This window comes from Panthera pardus, unplaced genomic scaffold, assembly GCF_024362965.1.
Source record: "Panthera pardus isolate Hobbes unplaced genomic scaffold, ASM2436296v1 HiC_scaffold_1, whole genome shotgun sequence".
Taxonomy (NCBI): domain Eukaryota; kingdom Metazoa; phylum Chordata; class Mammalia; order Carnivora; family Felidae; genus Panthera; species Panthera pardus.
Genome location: NW_026526654.1, coordinates 24,591,373 through 24,610,976, shown reverse-complemented (window position 1 = coordinate 24,610,976; position 19,604 = coordinate 24,591,373). Strand labels below are relative to the sequence as shown.

General features: G+C 42.2%; 1 protein-coding gene across 3 annotated transcripts in view; it reads right to left on the bottom strand.

The window, feature by feature from the left end:
• The window catches only part of ABCC4 (ATP binding cassette subfamily C member 4), a 260,432-nt gene that overhangs the window by 10,041 nt on the left and 230,787 nt on the right, over window positions 1-19,604 (bottom strand). For 2 of the 3 annotated variants that reach the window (XM_019444075.2, XM_019444077.2), the window contains 3 exons: window positions 13,639-13,811; window positions 13,102-13,207; window positions 4,121-4,255 (listed from right to left, as the gene is read on the bottom strand). In XM_019444075.2, coding sequence (XP_019299620.2) covers window positions 4,121-4,255; window positions 13,102-13,207; window positions 13,639-13,811 — 414 coding nt within the window. The remainder of the gene's footprint in view (window positions 1-4,120; window positions 4,256-13,101; window positions 13,208-13,638; window positions 13,812-19,604) is intronic. The other variant, XM_019444076.2, reaches the window with a different exon arrangement.

Below are 19,604 nucleotides of genomic sequence, written 5' to 3'. Positions count from 1 at the left end.
GTTGTTGAGAGGGAAAACTCTTGTATTTGTAAAAGGCTCGGCATTCTTCAAAGCAGGTAAGCATACAGTGTCTCATCTGATCCTTGTACCTAGGCCTTGCTGTAACCCCAGCACAAGTGAGGAACAGGCAGCTCAGAGACCTCAGGAGACATACGGGGCCATGGGGCTGCTAAGCATTTCTACCAATTCAAACTGGTCCAGGCTCCTAGAACATAGGATTATCAGGATTTCCTAACTTTGGGGGTTACAGCTGGTGATTTCACCAATAGATAAAATGGCACCTGTTATATACTGGGAACAAAGGAACTCCAAAAAACCTCAATTAGGTCTGCTTCATCATGGAGGAGAATGAATGACAAGATTCACCTCGGTTATGGGCTGAACTGTGTCCCCTCAAGATTTGTATGTTGAAGTCCTAAGCCCTCAGTGTCTCAGAATGTGATTGTATGTGGAGATAGGGTCAGTTAAGTTAAAATGAGGTCACAGAGGTGGGTCCTAATCTAATCTGACTGGTGCCCTTGTATGAGGAGTTTAGCACTCAGGCACACACAGAGGGCAGACCACACTAAGACAAAGAAGATGGTCATCGACAAGCCAAGGAGCGATATTTCAGAGGAAACCAACCCTGTCGATACCTTGATTTCAAAACTCCAGCTTCCAGAACCGTGAGGAACAAATTGCTGTGGTTTTAAGACACCTATTCTGTATACTTTGATGGGGTAGCCCCTAGAAGACTAACGCACCTCCCCGCTTTATGTACCTAAAAAGTACTTTCTCTACCATTCCACAGATCATCTCTGAGGGTCAACGAGAGTAATTACACTTGCCTATACCAACATTTGAAGAGAAACAACTATGTGGTCAAGACAACGTTGACGTGGAAGTACCTTTTTCTAGATGTTGCATTTTCTTTTCAAAGAAACGAATTCCAACCTGTCAGGAGCCGAAAGCTTGTTAACTTACACCCATCTTCCTACTGTCATCATTCTCAGTGATGCTTTGATATTTGATGGCTGCACATTTAAAAAGTTGACAATCTGACAGCCTGCTCTAAGACGTCCAAGCATGTGCAGAAGTAATGTCAAGAAGATACTCAACTGGGATACGTATTTCCTTACGTCTTTCCAGAGAGGTGACCTGAACCTCTGAGATCCCAGAGGGATGTGCTGCCATTATGTAAACCTGGCCCCACATTGGATTCCACATGACAAAAGGAGCAGGGTTTTGAAATTGGACATGTGGACCACAGCAACTCTCAGCTTCACCCAGCAATTAGCCCTCTGCTCTCCACTGACCAGCTCTGTGACCTTAGGTGAGTCCTCAATCCAGTCTCCTTGTCCATGAAGTGGGATAAGAAAGAACCACCAGGAGGATTAAGTGAACTCACACATGTGAGAACCACGTAAGATAAATGATACAGAGCTATACGAATGTAGCACCGTTAATATTGCTATGTTAGGTGCAAGATTACAGGCCCAGGAATCCCAAGGTTTCTAATTGCAACCTCTGAGCATTTCTGTACGTATGTCACACTTGGTTAAAACATTTCTTAAAAGAGCAGATGTCTAATTCTGTGTCTGCTGCAAATGAGAGCTAACGTAAGTTATCTATATATAGGACCACCTTACTTCTAAGGGGCCTTAGCTTCCTATTTGTAAAAAGAGGGTGTTGAACTATACCATCTTCTGTTATCTGGACCCATCTGTGATTTATTTGTCATTACTCAACGCCTTGATGATACACAATGATAACAGATTTTTAAAACGGAGGCTTTGACACGTAGGTGGGGACACATCTGTTTGATGTGAAATGCCTGAGGTCAGAGAACAAAGGGGTTTGTAAGATTCCTGGCTGTTTTACGAGCAGATTATCCAGGGGATCCCCAATGACTGACTGCCTGGGTCTTCCGAGGGAAGAAGCACCGACTGGGAGACATCCAGTTGGTGAAAGTCTCTGCATTTCAGCCCTGAAAGCAGTACACTGGCTTCTCTACATTCATGTACAATGGAAGTACTTATGAAAAGTTCAGAATTCAGATTTCCTCATCCCTGACCCTGGGTGTAAACTCTGATTCTGCCAATTATCCAGCCAGCTGTGTGACTCTGAGCAATTTCCTTCCCCTCTCAAAGTCTCAGCCTTTTTTTTTTTTAATGTTTATTTTTGAGAGACAGACAGTGCAAGTGGGGAGGGGCAGAGAGAGAAGGAGACACAGAATCCAAAGCAGGCTCCAGGCTGTCAGCACAGAGCCCAATGTGAGGCTGGAACCCACGAACTGTGGGATCATGACCTGAGCTGAAGTCGGATGCTTAACCGACTGAGCCACGCAGGCGCCCTTCAGATACCCAGCCTCTTACACCGGCACCAAGACAAGAGAACCTACATCACACACGATGAGTGTCAGAGCCTCATCCCGCACCTCCAAATTGCTCAGCACATAAACGGAGCATCTCTGCTCTTCTCAGCTCTTGGATTTATTATACTGGGGATATCAAAGAAATACTTCTGACGTGTTTGTTAGTCCCCAGCACGATACTGCGGGCACACATACACATTTACCGAACGGTTTTTGAGGATGAAGCAGCATTTGAAGAAGTGTTCTACGAACGGTGGCAGTTACAGCTCTTTATTTCTGAGTTGGAGGGATGAGACGAAACAGTGACAGAAGAGAACTTAAGCTGTGTTTTGGATAAATCTCTCACACACAAGGGCTGTTAGATACTGGGACAGATTTTCTCCTGTTGTCTTTAATAGATACTTAAGATATTACACAAGTAATTTTCTCTTGCAGTGAAAATCTGGGAAATGCAGAAAAGGATGAACAGAAAAACGCACCTATGATTATAATGCCCAGGGAGAAATAGTTCTGATGGGGAGCTTCAAGACTACTGATCCCATGCCATCCCAACCACACACCTCAAGGGGCAAGAACACCTGACTTCCCTTTCTTCCTTCCATCAAGCCAACTCCCACCTTGTATCAGAAAGAGTTACAGGTGGCTGCAGGACATTGGCTAAGTCCCTTAAGCCAGGCCGCAGTTTTCACATCACACGTGTAGAATGAGAAAATACATTACTTATTGGAAAGATACCAGATAATCTGAATTTTTTTTAAATTTATTTTCTTAATATATGAAATTTATTGTCAAATTGGTTTCCATACAATACCCAGTGCTCATCCCAAAAGATGCCCTCTTCAATACCCTTCACCCACCCTCCCCTCCCTCCCACCCCCGACTCTGAATGTTATTCACTGAACATCAGCACCACGTATAGTGCTTAGTACTTGCACACACAGCATCTCTGTGAAAATGCTTTGTACATCTCCAAGCACCACTCAGACTATAGCGTTAAGGTGGCAGAGATTCTTTTTTTTTTTTTTTAATTTTAATGTTTATTTTTGGGAGAGCGAGCGAGCAAGCATGAGCCTGGCGCCCCAAGGTAACATAGATTCTTGATCATCCCAATGACCGTTTCATCATCTAGAAGGCAGAGGAAGCACAAGGGGGTAACTAGGCCTTCTTCTAAACCACCACGAATTAGGGAGAAACCTGGGCAAGAAGTGTATCATGTGGTTTTCTTTGCAAATTATAAAACAGAAAAGCAACCTACACATTTCCCTGCTAGATATTTCTAGACCCAATGGACAACATCCCACATTCTTTTTTTCTAAAAACTCTCAAAATTTCCTGGATGTGCCTTGACCGTATTTGCAACTCAAATGTGAGCGCCGATTAGAATGAAATGTAACAGGCCTGCAAAATGTGGAAGTTCTGTGCCACATGAGAGTCCGAAAGCATGGAGTTCAACATGTGACACCTCTCTAGAACTGGATCTCTCGCTCCTCTTGGGCACAGGTGCTTGCGCCCCGCAGCGCCCCCACGTGCCTGCGCATGCGAGCATGCGCACCTGGGGCACCCCCACTCCCCCACCAATTCTGCCCATTCTCAGCAGACCTGACTTCAACCTGGGACGTGTTGTTAAGACCCAGTCGTGAAGCGTTGTCTCCGAAGGCTTATAATTGAGAAGGGCACAGGGTGCTTGTTAGAGCACCCCTCGTGCCAGATTGCGAGGAGTGAAGGGCTGAGATGAGCTTTAATTACCGCTCCTCACGGCCCGCTTACCTGTTTTGCTGTTTCGATGAGGGCAGCGGCTTCTGCCTGGCCCAGCTGCTGCACCATCTTGTAAAACAGGCTCTCTTCATTCTGCAGCAAAACATACGGTTCATCATATTCTTTCAGTCTTCCTGAATCCAAAACCTGTTAATCAGCAGAAAGAAACCCATTAGCACACAATGTTTTGCAGTAACATATTATAAGCCAGACAATATTTCGGAAAGGGGCCGGAGAAGGAGAATAGAGAGAATCCATTTGGGTGGTAGGCCTGCCTGGTGTTTAAACGGTTTGATTACCCTGTTTTACTAGGCAGACAAAGGCCTAGCCCGACCTTTTATTATTATAATGTTATAGGAAAGGAAGAAAATGAAAGTTTTAGACTATGATTATGGGCACTCAGCAGTCCTGTGGCGTTTTATATTCTGCCAAAGGCTTTTGGGGTTGTTATTAGTGCTTTTAGCTCTCAGACTCTGAGCTTTGAGGGTTATTTATACATACATTCAGAGTTGGGAAATTTCTTGATTTAGGAAAATCAAACTCAATTTATGAAAAAGTAGGGTGATGTCATCCAGGCCAGATGGCAGGGACCTGAGAGCAAATTAGCTGCTAAGCTGGTCTGACAGAATCTGAGCAATATCTGGAAAAGGAGTAAATGCTTCTGGAATTTCTTCAGGGTCCTGGAATATGTCAGCTGGTAAGAGGGGACAAAATACCCGTCAGCGAGATTAAGGTGCGCCCTGAAGTTGGCTTTGGTGGGAGCTTATTATTCTGGGAGTGAAAGGCTGGCTAAAAGAGCTGCTCCCTAAGCAGCTTTAGCATAATTGCTCTGCACAGAAGAAATCTCTAGAAATCCAATTTTCTCTCTGGATAAGACTAAAGAAGTAATTAAGAAATTGAGCTCCAAATTCCAGTGATCATGGCCTGCACAGCACATGGGGGCAGCCCAATCTCAATTGTAGAGGATCTGAGTATCTGTTTGCACAAGTATCTTTCCTGTTTCCTTTTCTCTTTCTTCGGCTGCCTGCCTTTCAAGCCATTTTATTGCTCATTAATATGTCCACTAATTGGAAATTGAAAGGGAGAGGAAGGGGCTCTTAACTCTGCATTTCTACTTATTAGTAGCTCTGGTTAATGGTTTGGGAGGGAAGAAAAGAGTCTGAAACCATTGGCCCAGATGATGTACCTAGGAAAACAGTTCTGATGTTAAGTGGTGCTAAGTTCTTCATTTAGGCTGTATTCAGAGTAAATTTATCTTAAGGGAATATGCTGAAACTCTTAAGCCGGACACGGGCTGTTTGTCCACATCTAGGTATTGCAGTTAATTCTGTCCCGTGGTGTTTAATCGGAAACATTTATTAAGTCTCATAACGGGCATTTTCCTGTTAATCTTGTGTTTACTACTGTGAATCACTGCTAAGGGCAGTTTTCTCAAAAGAGTTCAAGAATAATTGAATCTGTCACATCCACATAATAATTAAAACGTCCTATAATTTGGCATCCAATTTAGATGCCCCAAATGTGTAATTTTACTTAAGCATAGCATTACAGGCCATAGCCACTCCTCCTGATGTTGAAGAAGAAGAAAAAAACCAATTTTAAAATACAGGTTTCTCTCATGCTGAAGACTAAGTAAATAAGCGAATCAAATTACTTCATACAATGAAGAACCTGATATTCTGCAAAAGCAACAACTTTTAAAAATCACCAGAGCTGGTGGAAAAGGAGTTCTCCAACTATCAAGACTGTATGCAATTTTTAATGGAATGAAACTATTTACTGATATTTTGTCCTTGTCCAACTTCCTACTTTATTCAAATTTGAATGAACAGCACATTTTTCCATTTTCTCTCCTACCGTCTGAAAACACACAAATGCCACTAGATGAGCAGTTCTCAGAATTGACCAGTGTCTGAAAAGGCAGAGCCAGAAAAAAATTAATGCTCTTAAAAAGCAATAGAGTTAACAATATAAATGACCAAAAGATTTATTTTGGTCAAAATACTTTGAGCCTTATGAGTATTAAATATAAATGCAATTTAACAAAGAATGACTACCTTAAGATAATATTTTAGAAAGTCACCTCGTAACTAAAATCGTGGTCTTTTGAATTTGGAAAAGAAGAAAATAGCTGTGGATTGAACACTCATTGTACTACATGCTTTGTAGACATTGTTGTTAATTCTCAAGGTATACAGGGTACATAATGTCCTTCCTCCCTTCCTCCCTCCCTCCCTGCCACCCACCACCTATTTATCATTTTTTCCTTCTTAACCTCCATTCTCCCATCCATCCATCCAGGAAATACTGACACCTAATATCAAAGCACTGTTTTAAGAATAGGAGATTCAAAGATGAGCAAGATACATTCTGTCCAGAAATTCACAGACAGAGACGAAGACTGAGGGTGCAGAAGTGTTAAGTAACTTAGCTGAGGCTACGGAATCAGTAGATGGCGGAAGTGGGATTCAAACACAGGTCCGAACCCCTATTCTTTCCATGTGCGTTCCCAGAGAAAGACATTTAGATTACTTATTATCAGATACAATATAAGGGAGATGAGAATTTTAACTTCAATTTTCTTTTTTTTTCCCTAATGTTTATGAGAGAGAGAGAGAGAGAGAGAGAGAGAGAGCGCGCGTGAATATGGGAGGGGTGGATAGACAGACACAGAATCCGAAGCAGGCTCCAGGCTCTGAGCTGTTGGCACAGACCCCCAATGTGGGGCTTGAACTCATGAGCTGTGAGATCATGACCAGAGCTGAAATTGGATGCTTAACTGACTGAGCCACCCAGGCACCCCTAACTTCAATTTTCTAAGATACCTTTCTATATGTATAATACCTTACATTAACTTTGTATAACTTAAGAAAATATGCCTATAAATGTAAACATTCCCCACTGCATTTTTCTTATACTTGGGGCTCACATTATTTACTGTGTGCCTGGTAGACACTCACAAAAAAAGAAAACCAATTTTATTAAACTTTCAGGATTAATAAAGAACAAGTAATATGTGGCAAAAACACATTTGAGGAAAATAAGTAAACTTTCATTAATTCCTGAATTTGTTCAGCAAACATTTATGGCATACTTAAGTGCATTCGTGTCATCATGACAGATGCTGGAGAAGAGGCAAAAGAGATTTAAGCCACAGCCCCTGACATTCGGGAGCCTATACTAAGAGAGAGAAGAAAGACTGCCAGTGTCTATACTGGAAGAAGAAAAAAAAAAAAGCACTGGCAGAAACAAGAGTGTGGAGCCGCCAGGACTCAGGCCAGGCGCTACAGAGCCCCTCGGGGCGCAGACTGAGAAAAGTCCTGCAACAGAACTGTACACATTTTGCCTTTACATTTACTGGTTTGAGCAAAGATTCCAGGTCTTTTATGATAACTGCACACAAAGCAACTCCAATTTTTAAAAAATGTTTATTTAGTTTGAGAGAGCGAGCAAGCACACACATGCTCACACACAAGCACGGGAGGGACAGGGAGAGAAGGAGACAGAGAATTCCAAGCTGGCTCCACACTGTCAGCGCAGAGCCCAACACGGGGCTAGACCTCAGGAGATCTCACGAACCTTGAGATCATGACCTGAGCCAAAATCAAGAGTCGGACGCTTAACCGACTGAGCCACACAGGCGCCCCTCCAAATTTTCTTTATGTACAGAAAAACAGGTATAATTTTGAGTTTTTATCTTTAACATCTTCCGTAACTGTAAGGCTCCTGTGATCTTCCGCTGTGCCCCCTATAACCCAAGTTAAACTACAAATGAAACCACACATTCAAACTGGTGTGAGAGCAATCCTATGGTGCCGGGATCTCTCCAGGAACACCAACCTCAAATCACTCGCGTGCTCTCGCTGGTTAAGGAAAAATCCATTATATTGGATGAGTCAGTCAGTTACATAAACTCCATGAAGATGTGCTTATCAGGCCTGTGTATCTGCAGATATGGCAGGGAGCTGTCCTAGATATAAAAATTAAATGGACCCATTGCAAAATAATCTAATCCATTTTAAACACCAGGATGCTGTATCAGTGATGGTGGGGTGGCTGCAGGGAGAGGCGGGTGTGGAGGGGGTGTGCAGGGCAGGGTGGAAGAAACCTGACAACAGGAAAGAGATGCCTGGAAGTTTTCGATCGGCAATAAGCAACAGAGGCAGATCCCACTTAACAGCAAGCAGAGTGGGAAGATCTGAGTTTCAGACATCTGCTTTTGGTGGCCTGGAGACAAAGGGGCATAGGGACAGTTCTCCAAGCTTGGGAGTTGGGTTGGGTCCCTCACCGGTAAGGTGGATGGCTGTGAGGTTCTCTGTGATAAGATACGGTGGCAAGTGTTACTCAAAACCCTCTCTTAGGTCTTGAAATGGTCATTGTGACTTGGGGAAGATGAAGGCCAGGTCACAGTGACTGCCACAGCGGTTCCCCAAATTCCTGCTATTGTATGGAAGCACACACCTCCTTTCCCAAAGTATTTCTTCTTCCGGATTGTGCTTTCAACCTTCATGTTAGTTATTTTTCCCTCTGAAAACATGAGTGGAAATCTCCTGGTGTATTTTTTTTAAGGAGCTTTTCTCTTCTGTGACGTTCTGAGATACAGGCTTATCAAAAGTTCCATGAAGGTGAAAAATTGAATTTAAATAAAACTCCAGGTAGCCTGAGGTGTGTTTGTGCTCTCCCAGGTGGGTATGGTACAGCAGTGTGTGGGTTTGATTTCTCTGGGGAAAACTCTACTGAAAAGAGGCTTGAGTTTAGGATGAGAGGTAAAGATTAGAAAACTGTAAGGTGGCCCATAAGCAGAGAGGTGGAATCTGGGTTTCTCAGCCCCGGCTTTCCTTCTCCAGACCCCCTAAGTCCTGGGAGCGAAAATGCTGAGCAGAGACGCAGTGTTGTTGCACCAGCTGTATGTCTGCTGGTGTTTCCTTCGCTGCTGCTACCAGGGAGAATCCGGGGGTGCAGTGAGGACTGAGGGGACACAGAGACGAGAGAAAAACGCTGTGCCACTGGCTGAAGAGACGGCAGGTCACAAGTAACCAGCTAATCCTAAAACTACAGGGAAGAGCTGTCTTTAACGCAGAGACAGTGGTGAGTATTAGGAGAAAGAGGATTTCTAATTTGTCTGTCTTGCTCCACTGTTTTGTGGCAACTGAGCAAATGAGGAAGATTAAATTAGCTGTCATTATGACTACATCATGTTTAATAAAGTTAAAATTGAGAGAACATCTTTGTAAAATAGAATTCTAAGCCTAACACATTAATGGCGCTTAATGAACCAAAACTGGGTAAATCCCTTTGGAGAGCCAACACATAAACAAAGCTATTAATTAGGTCACAGTTGTTTCCCAACAAGCCTTTTGTTTGATTTACTTACAGTAAACAAAACCATATCCATACGTCTTTGTGCAGAAGTATTCACCAGTGCAACAAAATGTAATTATTACACCGTGAGCGCGTGCAATTACACGACTTTACGATGACAAGGCTGTGGTTATGCCCTTCATTAGCATCCGTCACTTCCCCAGCCCCTCCGTGAGCGACCGCCACCCTCTGGAGCAGGAGGCCTTGCCGCTGAGTGACTCGTCTTTATGTCCCTAAAGCTTTCAGAATAACAGAACAGATGATCACTTGCTTTTGGAAAGGAAATGGGTATTTCTAAAGCCAGCAAGAAAAAAAAAAGATTGCTCCAAAAATCAAAGGTTCAAGAAGGAACATTATTTATGGTGTTTTGCTAGACTAAAAGCCAACTAGTAATCAGAAGTTCTAGAATAAAACAGAAGGCTTCTCCCTGGAGTGCATGGAACACAGAGGACGATTCCCTGACGATGAACGAGAGAATGCGTGCCACTTGGATCCCCTGAGGTCTGATCCTGCCATTCCCTGTCAAAAGAGTCAGCAAACCAAAACCAGTTCTGACCAAGATGTAAGCAGGTGGCCAAGTTCACCTGCCCGTGATGTCCCTGACAAGCTCTCAGCGGGGGGGGGGGGGGGGGGGGGGGGGGGAGCCTGGACTGAAGTCCCTCATCACTGGAGCTGGGAGTGGGAGCAGCAGCCCCACAGGAACACGCAGAGCCCACCATGGAAAGTAAGGTCCTTCCCAGCAATGGTCACAGACTCTAAAAGGAACCCTGTGCTTCCTGTCTCCAAACTGACTTCTCCCTCAGTCTCCCCAACTCCTCCAAATCTCAGGCCCCTTCCCTCACACCCCAGGCTCCACCCATCACATCGTCATTTACCTGCTCTTAATCCAACCATCTCACCATTTCCACTGCTGGCGCCTTAGTCTAAGCCACCAACATCCAGCTGAACCAAAAGACAACCGACAGTTTTAATAAGCGATTTTAACTCTCTCTTTAAGGAAAGAAAGAGAACACAGCAGGGCCAGGTTCGAAAGGATGGGAGGGGCTGTAAACTGCTTTGCAAAACCACATTAAGGATTTGAACAAAGACCCCTGGCCCAGAGAGAAAAATCTAAGCTTCTTGAAATTTATCAGGAGATACTCATAAGGGAAGCATTAAACACACAGACATACTTTGCTAACGGCAATGAGGCGCACTGGTTAAGGGGATACTCAAGCTCACATGTGTGGGTCAAATGCTGATGGGTAATGCAAATGGGTAATGCAAATGGGTAAGGCTTAGGAATGACCAAAAACAAGATTTAGGAATGACCAGCTGACGAGTCTGTCAAATTCTGTCCTTCTCTGCTGTTTCCCTAAATGATCCCGCATCCCAAGGTGGCAGTATTTCTAAGAATGAGATGATAAAAAGAAGCTACTACCACCAAAATGTTGTAATACCAAAACCTTGAAATAAATCTATACGGTACATTTAGGAGCAAAGGTTTGATGTGAAGGTGCTCTTCACTGAGCTGGAGATTAAGCCAGCTTTCTGCCACTGCAACCAAAGCCTGGTAAAGCACTTCAAACAGGGAAAATTCTAGCATCATTCACTTATTGCGGAAAAAGGAGGCTTCTGGGGACCATCTGTGAAATACAAAGCCGAGAGACAAGAACAAAGTGACAGGTAGCAAGTAGAAATCAAAGGTTATTTTTCCAGTTTCCATTCAAACGGAAGGAATAAGGATGCTACCAATGCCACACAACGTTTCTGGAATCTAAGAGTCACTGTCCCGCCATCATGGAATGTCACATGGTCACTCACAAAAGTCTGCTGGAGTGGCTTGCTTCCTAGTTCTAGGTGTCCTAGTCCACACCAGCCATGCTGCCTGAAGCCTACAGCATCCCTTTGGTTGGGAACACCCAGCTCCTGTTGTCAACCTCGTCGGAGCTCATTCCTGCACAATGTCTAGGCCTGGGGAGCGCCAAGGTTGAAGGCACCGCTTCACTGTGGAGAGTCCGGTTATCTTCTCACTGCCCCCACTGATGATCCCGTCTGACAATGCATGTGAAACGGGGTGGGAGGGAATATTCCAGAAACTGCCCAAAGAGTCAAAAGGGACATCTCTGTTTTCACTGGACATAAGGAAGCTTGGATATTACTGCTTATTACTGATTACTAACCTGTTTAGTACAGATCATCAAAAACTTGGTTAACCCTATCTGTTGCCTCTCACACGCTGTGTAGGCCTTCTTTATGTACTTCCTCACCACTAATCAAAGCACCACCAGATACTGTGGTGTCTGGTAACAACGGTCAGCATCTATGAGACAGGTGAAAATCAGCCTGTTGCCATGGACTGGGAATTACCCTGAAAATAATACGTGCATTCCTTGGGCTTATTTGTAGCCAAAGGGTTTTCCTTTGAGGCATGGCCTCCTTATCATTTCATAAAACCACATCCTAAGATAACTGAAACTGAGCAAGCAAAAGAGGGAAAAGAGAAGAAAAAACATAGGATAGGGTGAGAGAAAAGGGAGGGAGGATAAAAGGAAGGAAGGACTGAATTACTAAGAAAGAAAAAGAAAAAGCCAATCAAACCTGGCAGATACTGGACAGATTTCCAGAGACCAAAGCTTGAAGCCTGCCTTGTGTGTAGTCCCTGGCTGTGCTGTGTAAGAGACCTGCTGCTTGGTCACCTAGTCTCAGCCCCAGATCCACCATTTTTCCTACACTCTCAGCTCATTTGTTTTCTGCAAACCACATTCCAGAGAGCTTTGGCCAGCTGGTGCTCTGTTGGGTTCCACTAGCAGGGGGCACTTGGGGAAGGGGGTGTTGAAGGTGAGACACAGAGCAAATGGTCACCATGGCCTATGTTGCTCCTGCAACATCACCTGGGGCCCGGGACCTGGCACCACCCCCGCTTCTTCCATTAGAACACACATTGAGAACTAGTCTCATTGTAGTCCCTCACAAATGTAACCAGTGGCTGGGCAGTGACTCTCCTTGGAGGTCTGAGCATGAGTCTTTAGGGTCTTTCCTCTGAGTTCTCAGGTCTAGAGATCTGTCTTGGGGCTCAGTACCTGCTTCCTAAAATCATTACCCCAGTTTTTCTCTTCCACTTTTCCAGCTTTCCAATTCCTACGTTAAATCCTTTCTGTTGAAATACTTTGTGTTTCTGACTACGGCTTCTCCCCTCATAGACTCCCCTTTGTCAGTGCATCTTGTGAACATCCCGACAGACAAGAAATTCTGCAATTTACCCAATAACATCCTGGCAGCCTAAATGAAACGGTAACTTTTTGATTAAGAGAATCCAAAATACTGAAACAACTGTGACATGGTGAGAAGTACTATTTTACCCCTCTGTAAGAAGAGGCCAGATCTTGAATTTGAAAGATTTTCATGGTTGGCCATGTTAAAGGAAAAGAACAATTCAAATAAACTTTTAATATGCAAATATGAAATCATTAGTTTATTTAATAGCACATTATGAAGGTACAGTTAAGTACCTGAGTCACTATCAGGAATGAGAGGAAAAATTAACAGAAAATGAACTTATTAGAGGTTTCTATCAGGTTGTATAAGGAAGGTTAAGCTGAAAAACTGAACATAAATGGAAAAAACTGAAAAGTCACAGGTGAGGGTCTTACCATTATCTTGTCGCTGTCAATAATGGTGTTCAACCTATGTGCAATGGTCAGCACAGTGCACTGGGCAAATTTCTCACGGATTTTTTTTTGTATTAACTCGTCAGTTCTGGAACCAAAAAAGTTGGATTTAGTTCAGTAAAGACAGGAGAAGCAGACTTAAGCCCTAAAACAATCATGACATTTTCATAATGTTTTTAAAAATCAAAAACATGAGATAGTTCTTAAAAAACTGAGTATAAGAAAACCTATTCAGAAGTTTCCTGTTTTGCATATGACGATGTTAAATATGCTTCCCTCCACTTGCTTGAAACTATCAAGGGTAGCACTGAGGAAATCTAGCTGTCTTAGGATGCCTAATAATATCGTTATCACCGTATAACTTCTTTTTGGTTTCTTCCTGCTTTCCAAAATTAACATTACCAATGATATCTTTGGGATAAAGAGAGTACCTGGAAACATTTCTCAGCATCATTAAATGTTTCCCATTTACCACATTTAAAGTTTGGATTCCAAGGTTCATGGACCCCGGTTCTGTACCTCACATCCACATTCGCCGTTGCTTCATCAATGATCAATATTCGATTTTTCCTGAGGATGGCTCTCGCAAGGCACACCAACTGCCTCTGTCCGACACTGAAGTTCGATCCTGATTCTGCTAATTGGGTGTCCAATTTGCCAGGAAGATCTTCGATGCATTCTTTAAGCTGCACCTGTGGATGCAGAAAGGACTTCTTCCTAAACGAAGTAGTAATGACATAGACAAGCCCACCAGACACAAGAGCTCTGAAGTTCTAGTTCTTCCTACACATCTTACATGTCCAGTCAGGTGAATGGGAGAGTTACTTCTAATTACTGTCTACTTAAAGATGGTTGTGTCAACTCAGGCCAGAACTATTCTCTGACTTAGGAGCACATGGATTTTTTTTTTAAATTTTTTAATGTTTTTATTTATTTTTGAGACAGAGAGAGACAGAGCATGAGCAAGGGAGGGGCAGAAAGAGAGGGAGACACAGAATCTAAAGCAGGCTCCAGGCTCTGAGCTGTCAGCACAGAGCCCGACACGGGGCTCGAACTCACAGACTGTGAGATCATGACCTGAGCTGAAGTCGGATGCTAACTGTCTGAGCCACCCAGGTGCCCCTGTTTATTTTTAATTATTTTGTTTTATTTAAAAAAAATTTAGGTTTATTTATTTTGAGAGAGAGAGAGAGAGAGAGAGAGAGAGAGAGAGAGAGAGAACGAACCCGCAAGCAGGGTAGAGACAGAGAGAGGAGCAGAGACAGAGAGAATCCCAAGCAGGCTTCCTACTGTTTCAAACTCACAAACTGTGAGATCATGACCTGTGCTGAAACCAAGAGTCAGAAGCCCAACCGACTGAGCCACTCAGGTGCCCCAGGAGCACAAGCTTAATGGGAATCAAGACTCTTCTCTGTTGCCATCAGCAGGCATCATCTGTTCATGCATTGAGAAATATGTACTATGTTAAATAATGCTATTCTCAAAGTAAAATACGGAATAATTAATAATGCTCCTTCATAATTTTTAGATAAAAGGTAACAGTAGGAATTTACAAAGACAAAAAGCAAAAAACAGTGGTTGCTTGGGGCAGAGGGTTAACTGTAAACAGAGAAGAGGGAATTTTGGGATGGTGACAGAAATGTGCTAACACTGGACTGCTATGATGATTAACTACAAATTTACCAAAATCACTGAATCACACTTATAATGAGGGAATTTTCTGGCATATAAAATTATTTCTCAATAAAGTTCGTGAAAAGAAATCATCTCAGTGTCCCCCATCCCTGCCACATGATGCCCACAAGGAACCTCCCCCTTGGGATTAATTAAGGAAATCGCTCAAAAAATGAAGCCATTTTTCTCAATGTAGTCTAAACATTTAAAAAAGTTAAAAGGATTGTTACGGTTGAGTCAAGCTTCCCAAAATACATTTTGTATAGGAGTTAGTACACTAAAGAGAAGAAAAAAAAATTTTAATTATTGCAAGAAGCAAGGTTCTCTAAAGGTATAATCTTGTCAGCACTTTACCATTTTGGAAGGTTTTAAAGTTAAAAAAAAAAATTAAACAATGGCAAACCACAGCTCATATATTAGCAAACCTGGAACCTATTTGGGGGATGGCTCTTTCCCAAATTTAATCCATTCTGCTAGACCAGTCAAGTTCATTTACTTCAATCTCGTAAATGTTCTGCAGTGAATGAAAACTCATGAAAAATAGGGCACAACATCACATCTTATTTCCCCCAGACTATGAGTTTAGATAGTGCTTATATTAATCTATCTTCATAAAACTGTAAGTTCCAAAAAACAAACTTTTATTTTTAAACACCAAAGATAAACTGAAACCACACAGTGGTAGAGCTCAGCTCAATGAATACTCGTTTGGGAAAATTTTATAGAACAAGACCAAACTCAGGCTCCACTAGGGAGTTAAAGAACAGAGAATAAATACGTTTCAAATTAAGAGACCAACGGATGAAAGGGTGATGGCCAATAAGCAGGGACACAGAACTACAATGTCAAATGACAAAACACAAGGGTGAGTGAGCAGTGTTTTTACAACATCCTAAATGCTGAAAGTACTTCTGTGAATGGGATTATTGTGCTTTTGATCAAAGTCCAATCCCCAGAAATGGGCAATGTGAGTTAGGATTAAATACAGTATTGGTACCCAGCATTAGCATGAAAGGTAAATAAAATCTAAAGAGGAAGATCTGGGTGGTGGGGGCCAGTCCTTGCACTGAAAATTATGAAGTGGAAGATGTCCCTTTAGTCAACCTCTTCCACTACAAGTAGGAGGGCTCATGGGTGATTCTTTTTATGACACCCATTCATCAATCTATAGCCCAGGTGATGGAACTGACCAAGGCTTTTATCAGCTCTGCCTTCTGAGCTGACTTTTGTAATACTTGTATAAGCCTGACTTCGAAGAAAGAACCTCATGCTTGCTCCTGACTCTGATGACAGCTCACCACTAGTCTGGTTTTTGATCCTCCTTTGGGTTGTCCGTATCTGCCTGAAGAAGAATAAACAGGTTTCCCAGAAAACAGGCTTTTCTGAGACACACATTTCTTCATTTATGAATCAGGGTTGATTATAAGAATGATACAAACATGAAGGCCCTCTGTAGTGTTTTCACACATTCAAGTTGTAATTAAGTACTAGAACCGAGAAAAAGGCGAGAGAGGCAGAACACAGGAAGTGGGAGTTACAACTGGAGAATCTGAAAACCTATCTGATAGTAGAATATTACCGTTCCATTTGAGTGAGATAAGGATTATGTAGGAGGATGTCCTTAATCTTATAAGGTATATATTTATGTATCTAAGGGTGAATTGCAACTTATAATGAAAATTTCTGCAATTTGTTTTCCACCAGTTGAGCACCACAGAGACTGCAGAAAAGAGGAAGCAAATGTGGCAATATATTAACCAGTGAATCTAGGTGAAGGGTACATGTGTGTTCATGATACTATTACTTCTACTTTCTTGTGATTTAACATTTTTTATTTTATTTTAAAGGTTATTATTGAGAGAAAGTGCACACACGAGTGGGGAAGTTTGTTTATTTTTGAGAAAGAGAATCTCGAGCAGGCTCTGTGCTGTCAGTGACATGGGGCTTGATCTCATGAACTGTGACGTCATGACCTGAGCCAAAATCAAGAGTTGGATGCTTAACTGACTGAGCCACCCAGGTGCCCCTGAAATTTTTTAAATAAAAAATTGGGACCTTGAAGACAGACTGCCTAGGCATGAGTACTGACAACTGGGCAAGTTCCTGAACTTTCTCTATCTTAACTTCTTGACCTTTAAATAAAACTGTAATAATTCCAAAGGTGTCTACCTTCTAACGTTGGAATAGAAAATGAGTCAGTATGTGTAGGGTTTCCAACAGTGTTTGATACAAACTAAGAGATCAATAGGTATCATCTATCCATAATGTGGTCAGTTACCATCCCTTCATGTTCTGCTTTATTTTTCTTCTTCACCTATATCAGCACAGAAACTTGGTTACATATGCATTGGTTTTATTTTCCATCTTCTTCCTGAGATTTACTCCAAGAGAGTTACTGTCTCTTTTAATGACTGGAGGGGTTCTAGAATCTATAAGGATGCCTCTCTAAAAAGCTCTCTTGAAGGGTACTTTTTGGATGTGTGAATGAAGCCACAAGTGTATCCCATTTTGTGACATGTGTTCCTATAAAAATTGGAAAATATATCCATATAGATTATCTATACAATACTATTTTCTTACTACGTGTCACTGTAAAAGAAATGTATTCTTTACAACTATGTACCTTCAAGATATCATAACGTTGTACTTTAAAACGTACAAAGCATATGGGGCACTTGGGTGGCTCAGTTGGTTAAGCATCCAACTTCGGCTCAGGTCATGATCTCACAGTTTTTATGAGTTCAAGCCTCGCGTCAGGCTCTGTATTGACAACTCAGAGCCTGGAGCCTGCTTCGGATTCTGTGTCTCCTTCTCTCTCTGCCTCTCCTTTACTCATGCTCTGTCTCTCTCTCTCAAAAATAAATATTAAGAAATATTTTAAAATGTACAAAGCATTTAATTAAAAAAATTATAGTTTAAGGAAAACAGGTCAAATAATGGTATTCAAAATGACTTATCTTAGTATAGAGTACTTCAGATTTTTAAGCTTAGGAAAATAATTAATTACAGCAAAATTGAAAATAATACACTGAATTTATAAGACATCCATTTCTATCATCATATACTATGTGTACTGAATCCACCAGGTGCCAGCACCCTCACAGGAGGTTAACACAGATGTCAATGATCTCCACGTTCCGTGGAACTTTCTGACTTTTCAAAGAAGAAAGGCTGATGCGGGCTAGAAAGAGAAGAGAGACACTGAAATGCAGTCAACAGGTGGACAAGGGCTTTTGCTAGAAGAAAGCCAAGAGTAAATGAAGTAAAGGGGGAGCCCATTGACCAAAATACATGGCCCAGGGGAAACTGCAAATGCAACATGTCAGGAAAGCAAGAGCTGAATTACATTTCCCCATGTATACACTGCTGATGCTCAGAGTTCTTGGTCTTGGCTTCCTGTATAATGAGATGTACCTGTATTCTAAGAGAGATACCATCAGTGTTGAATGTAACTAGACGGTTTCTCCACAGTTCTGACATGATGTACCATGTTCTTTTTAAAAAAATTTTTTTAATGTTTGTTCCTTTATTTTGAAAGAGAGAGAGAGAGAGAGAGAGACAGAGACAGAGAGAGCGAGAGAGCATAGGGGAGGGGCAGAGAGAGAGGGAGACAGAATGCCAAGCAGGCTCCACACCATCAACGAAGAACCTGACACAGGGCTTGAACCCATGAACCGTGAGATCATGACCTGAGCCGAAATCAAGAGATGGATGCTTAACCAAATGAGCCACCCAGGTGCCCCAATGTACCATATTCTTGGTCGCATATCCCAGTATTAAAGCTGGTTTTTTGTTTTTTTGTTTTTTTTTAAAGAAGTAACATACTGCTGAATTTCTGAGTTTTATCTGGTATGATCTTTTGCCCCTTGACTAATAAACTGCTTCATTTCTAGTCATTACTTATATTTAGGAACTGCTGGTGCTTTGCAAGTGCCCTTACTGCTACTAATTTCTAATGAACTTTCTTTGGTTTATGGCTATTTGTCAATATATGAAAAAAGAGCCTGGATGAGATGGCCAACTGTCTCCCTTCTGAACACCCAACTCATCCAGAGAGGAGGAGAAAACACAGCTAAGAAGACTTAAAAAAAAAAAAAGCATCTTTTCCTTTTAATCCAAGTTCTTAAAGAAGAGAAAATAGTAGTGCTCTCTTACTGGCTCTCAAGCCGACCCTGTGAACTTGGGTTCCAGTTTCCAGTTTGGCATCACTTGTAGACCAGCTGACCAGGGTGTTCAGTCCACCTTATAGGGAGCTGCCAAAGATACCAGGTCTCCTGCCATCTGTTAAAGAGCAGGACTGGTTATGATGCTCAGGTTCAGATGTAAAGGGACGCAGCAAGCCACGGAGACGATGGGTAGACTGAATAGGATAAATCCAGAAGAATCTGAATGGCATTAGACTTGTATGCTGACTCCTCTGTATGGCGTCTCTCCAGGTAAATGCACATACACTACACCATGGGTACAATTTTTAGGGAAGATTCTTATTCCATAGTGTAAAGGCCTGGAGATTCTAAGGAATCCAGGTGAAGAGTCCCTGACCTACTACAGAATGATCCCAACCTCCCTGAGCAGGCTCATGAAACCCTTACAATGACTGTGAAAAGGTCTATTGCATTTCATCTGCCAGGAGTATGATCCAGATGATAAAAGCAATAAGGTGCATGAGAGAAAATCTGGAGAATGCAGAAAAGTCAAAGAGGAAAAGAAAAAAAATCACTTATCATTACTCCCCAAATAAGCAAGGTTTATGTTTTGGTGCCTTTATCAGGTACATGTTCCAGAATCTATATATGCTTGAAACAGCTGGA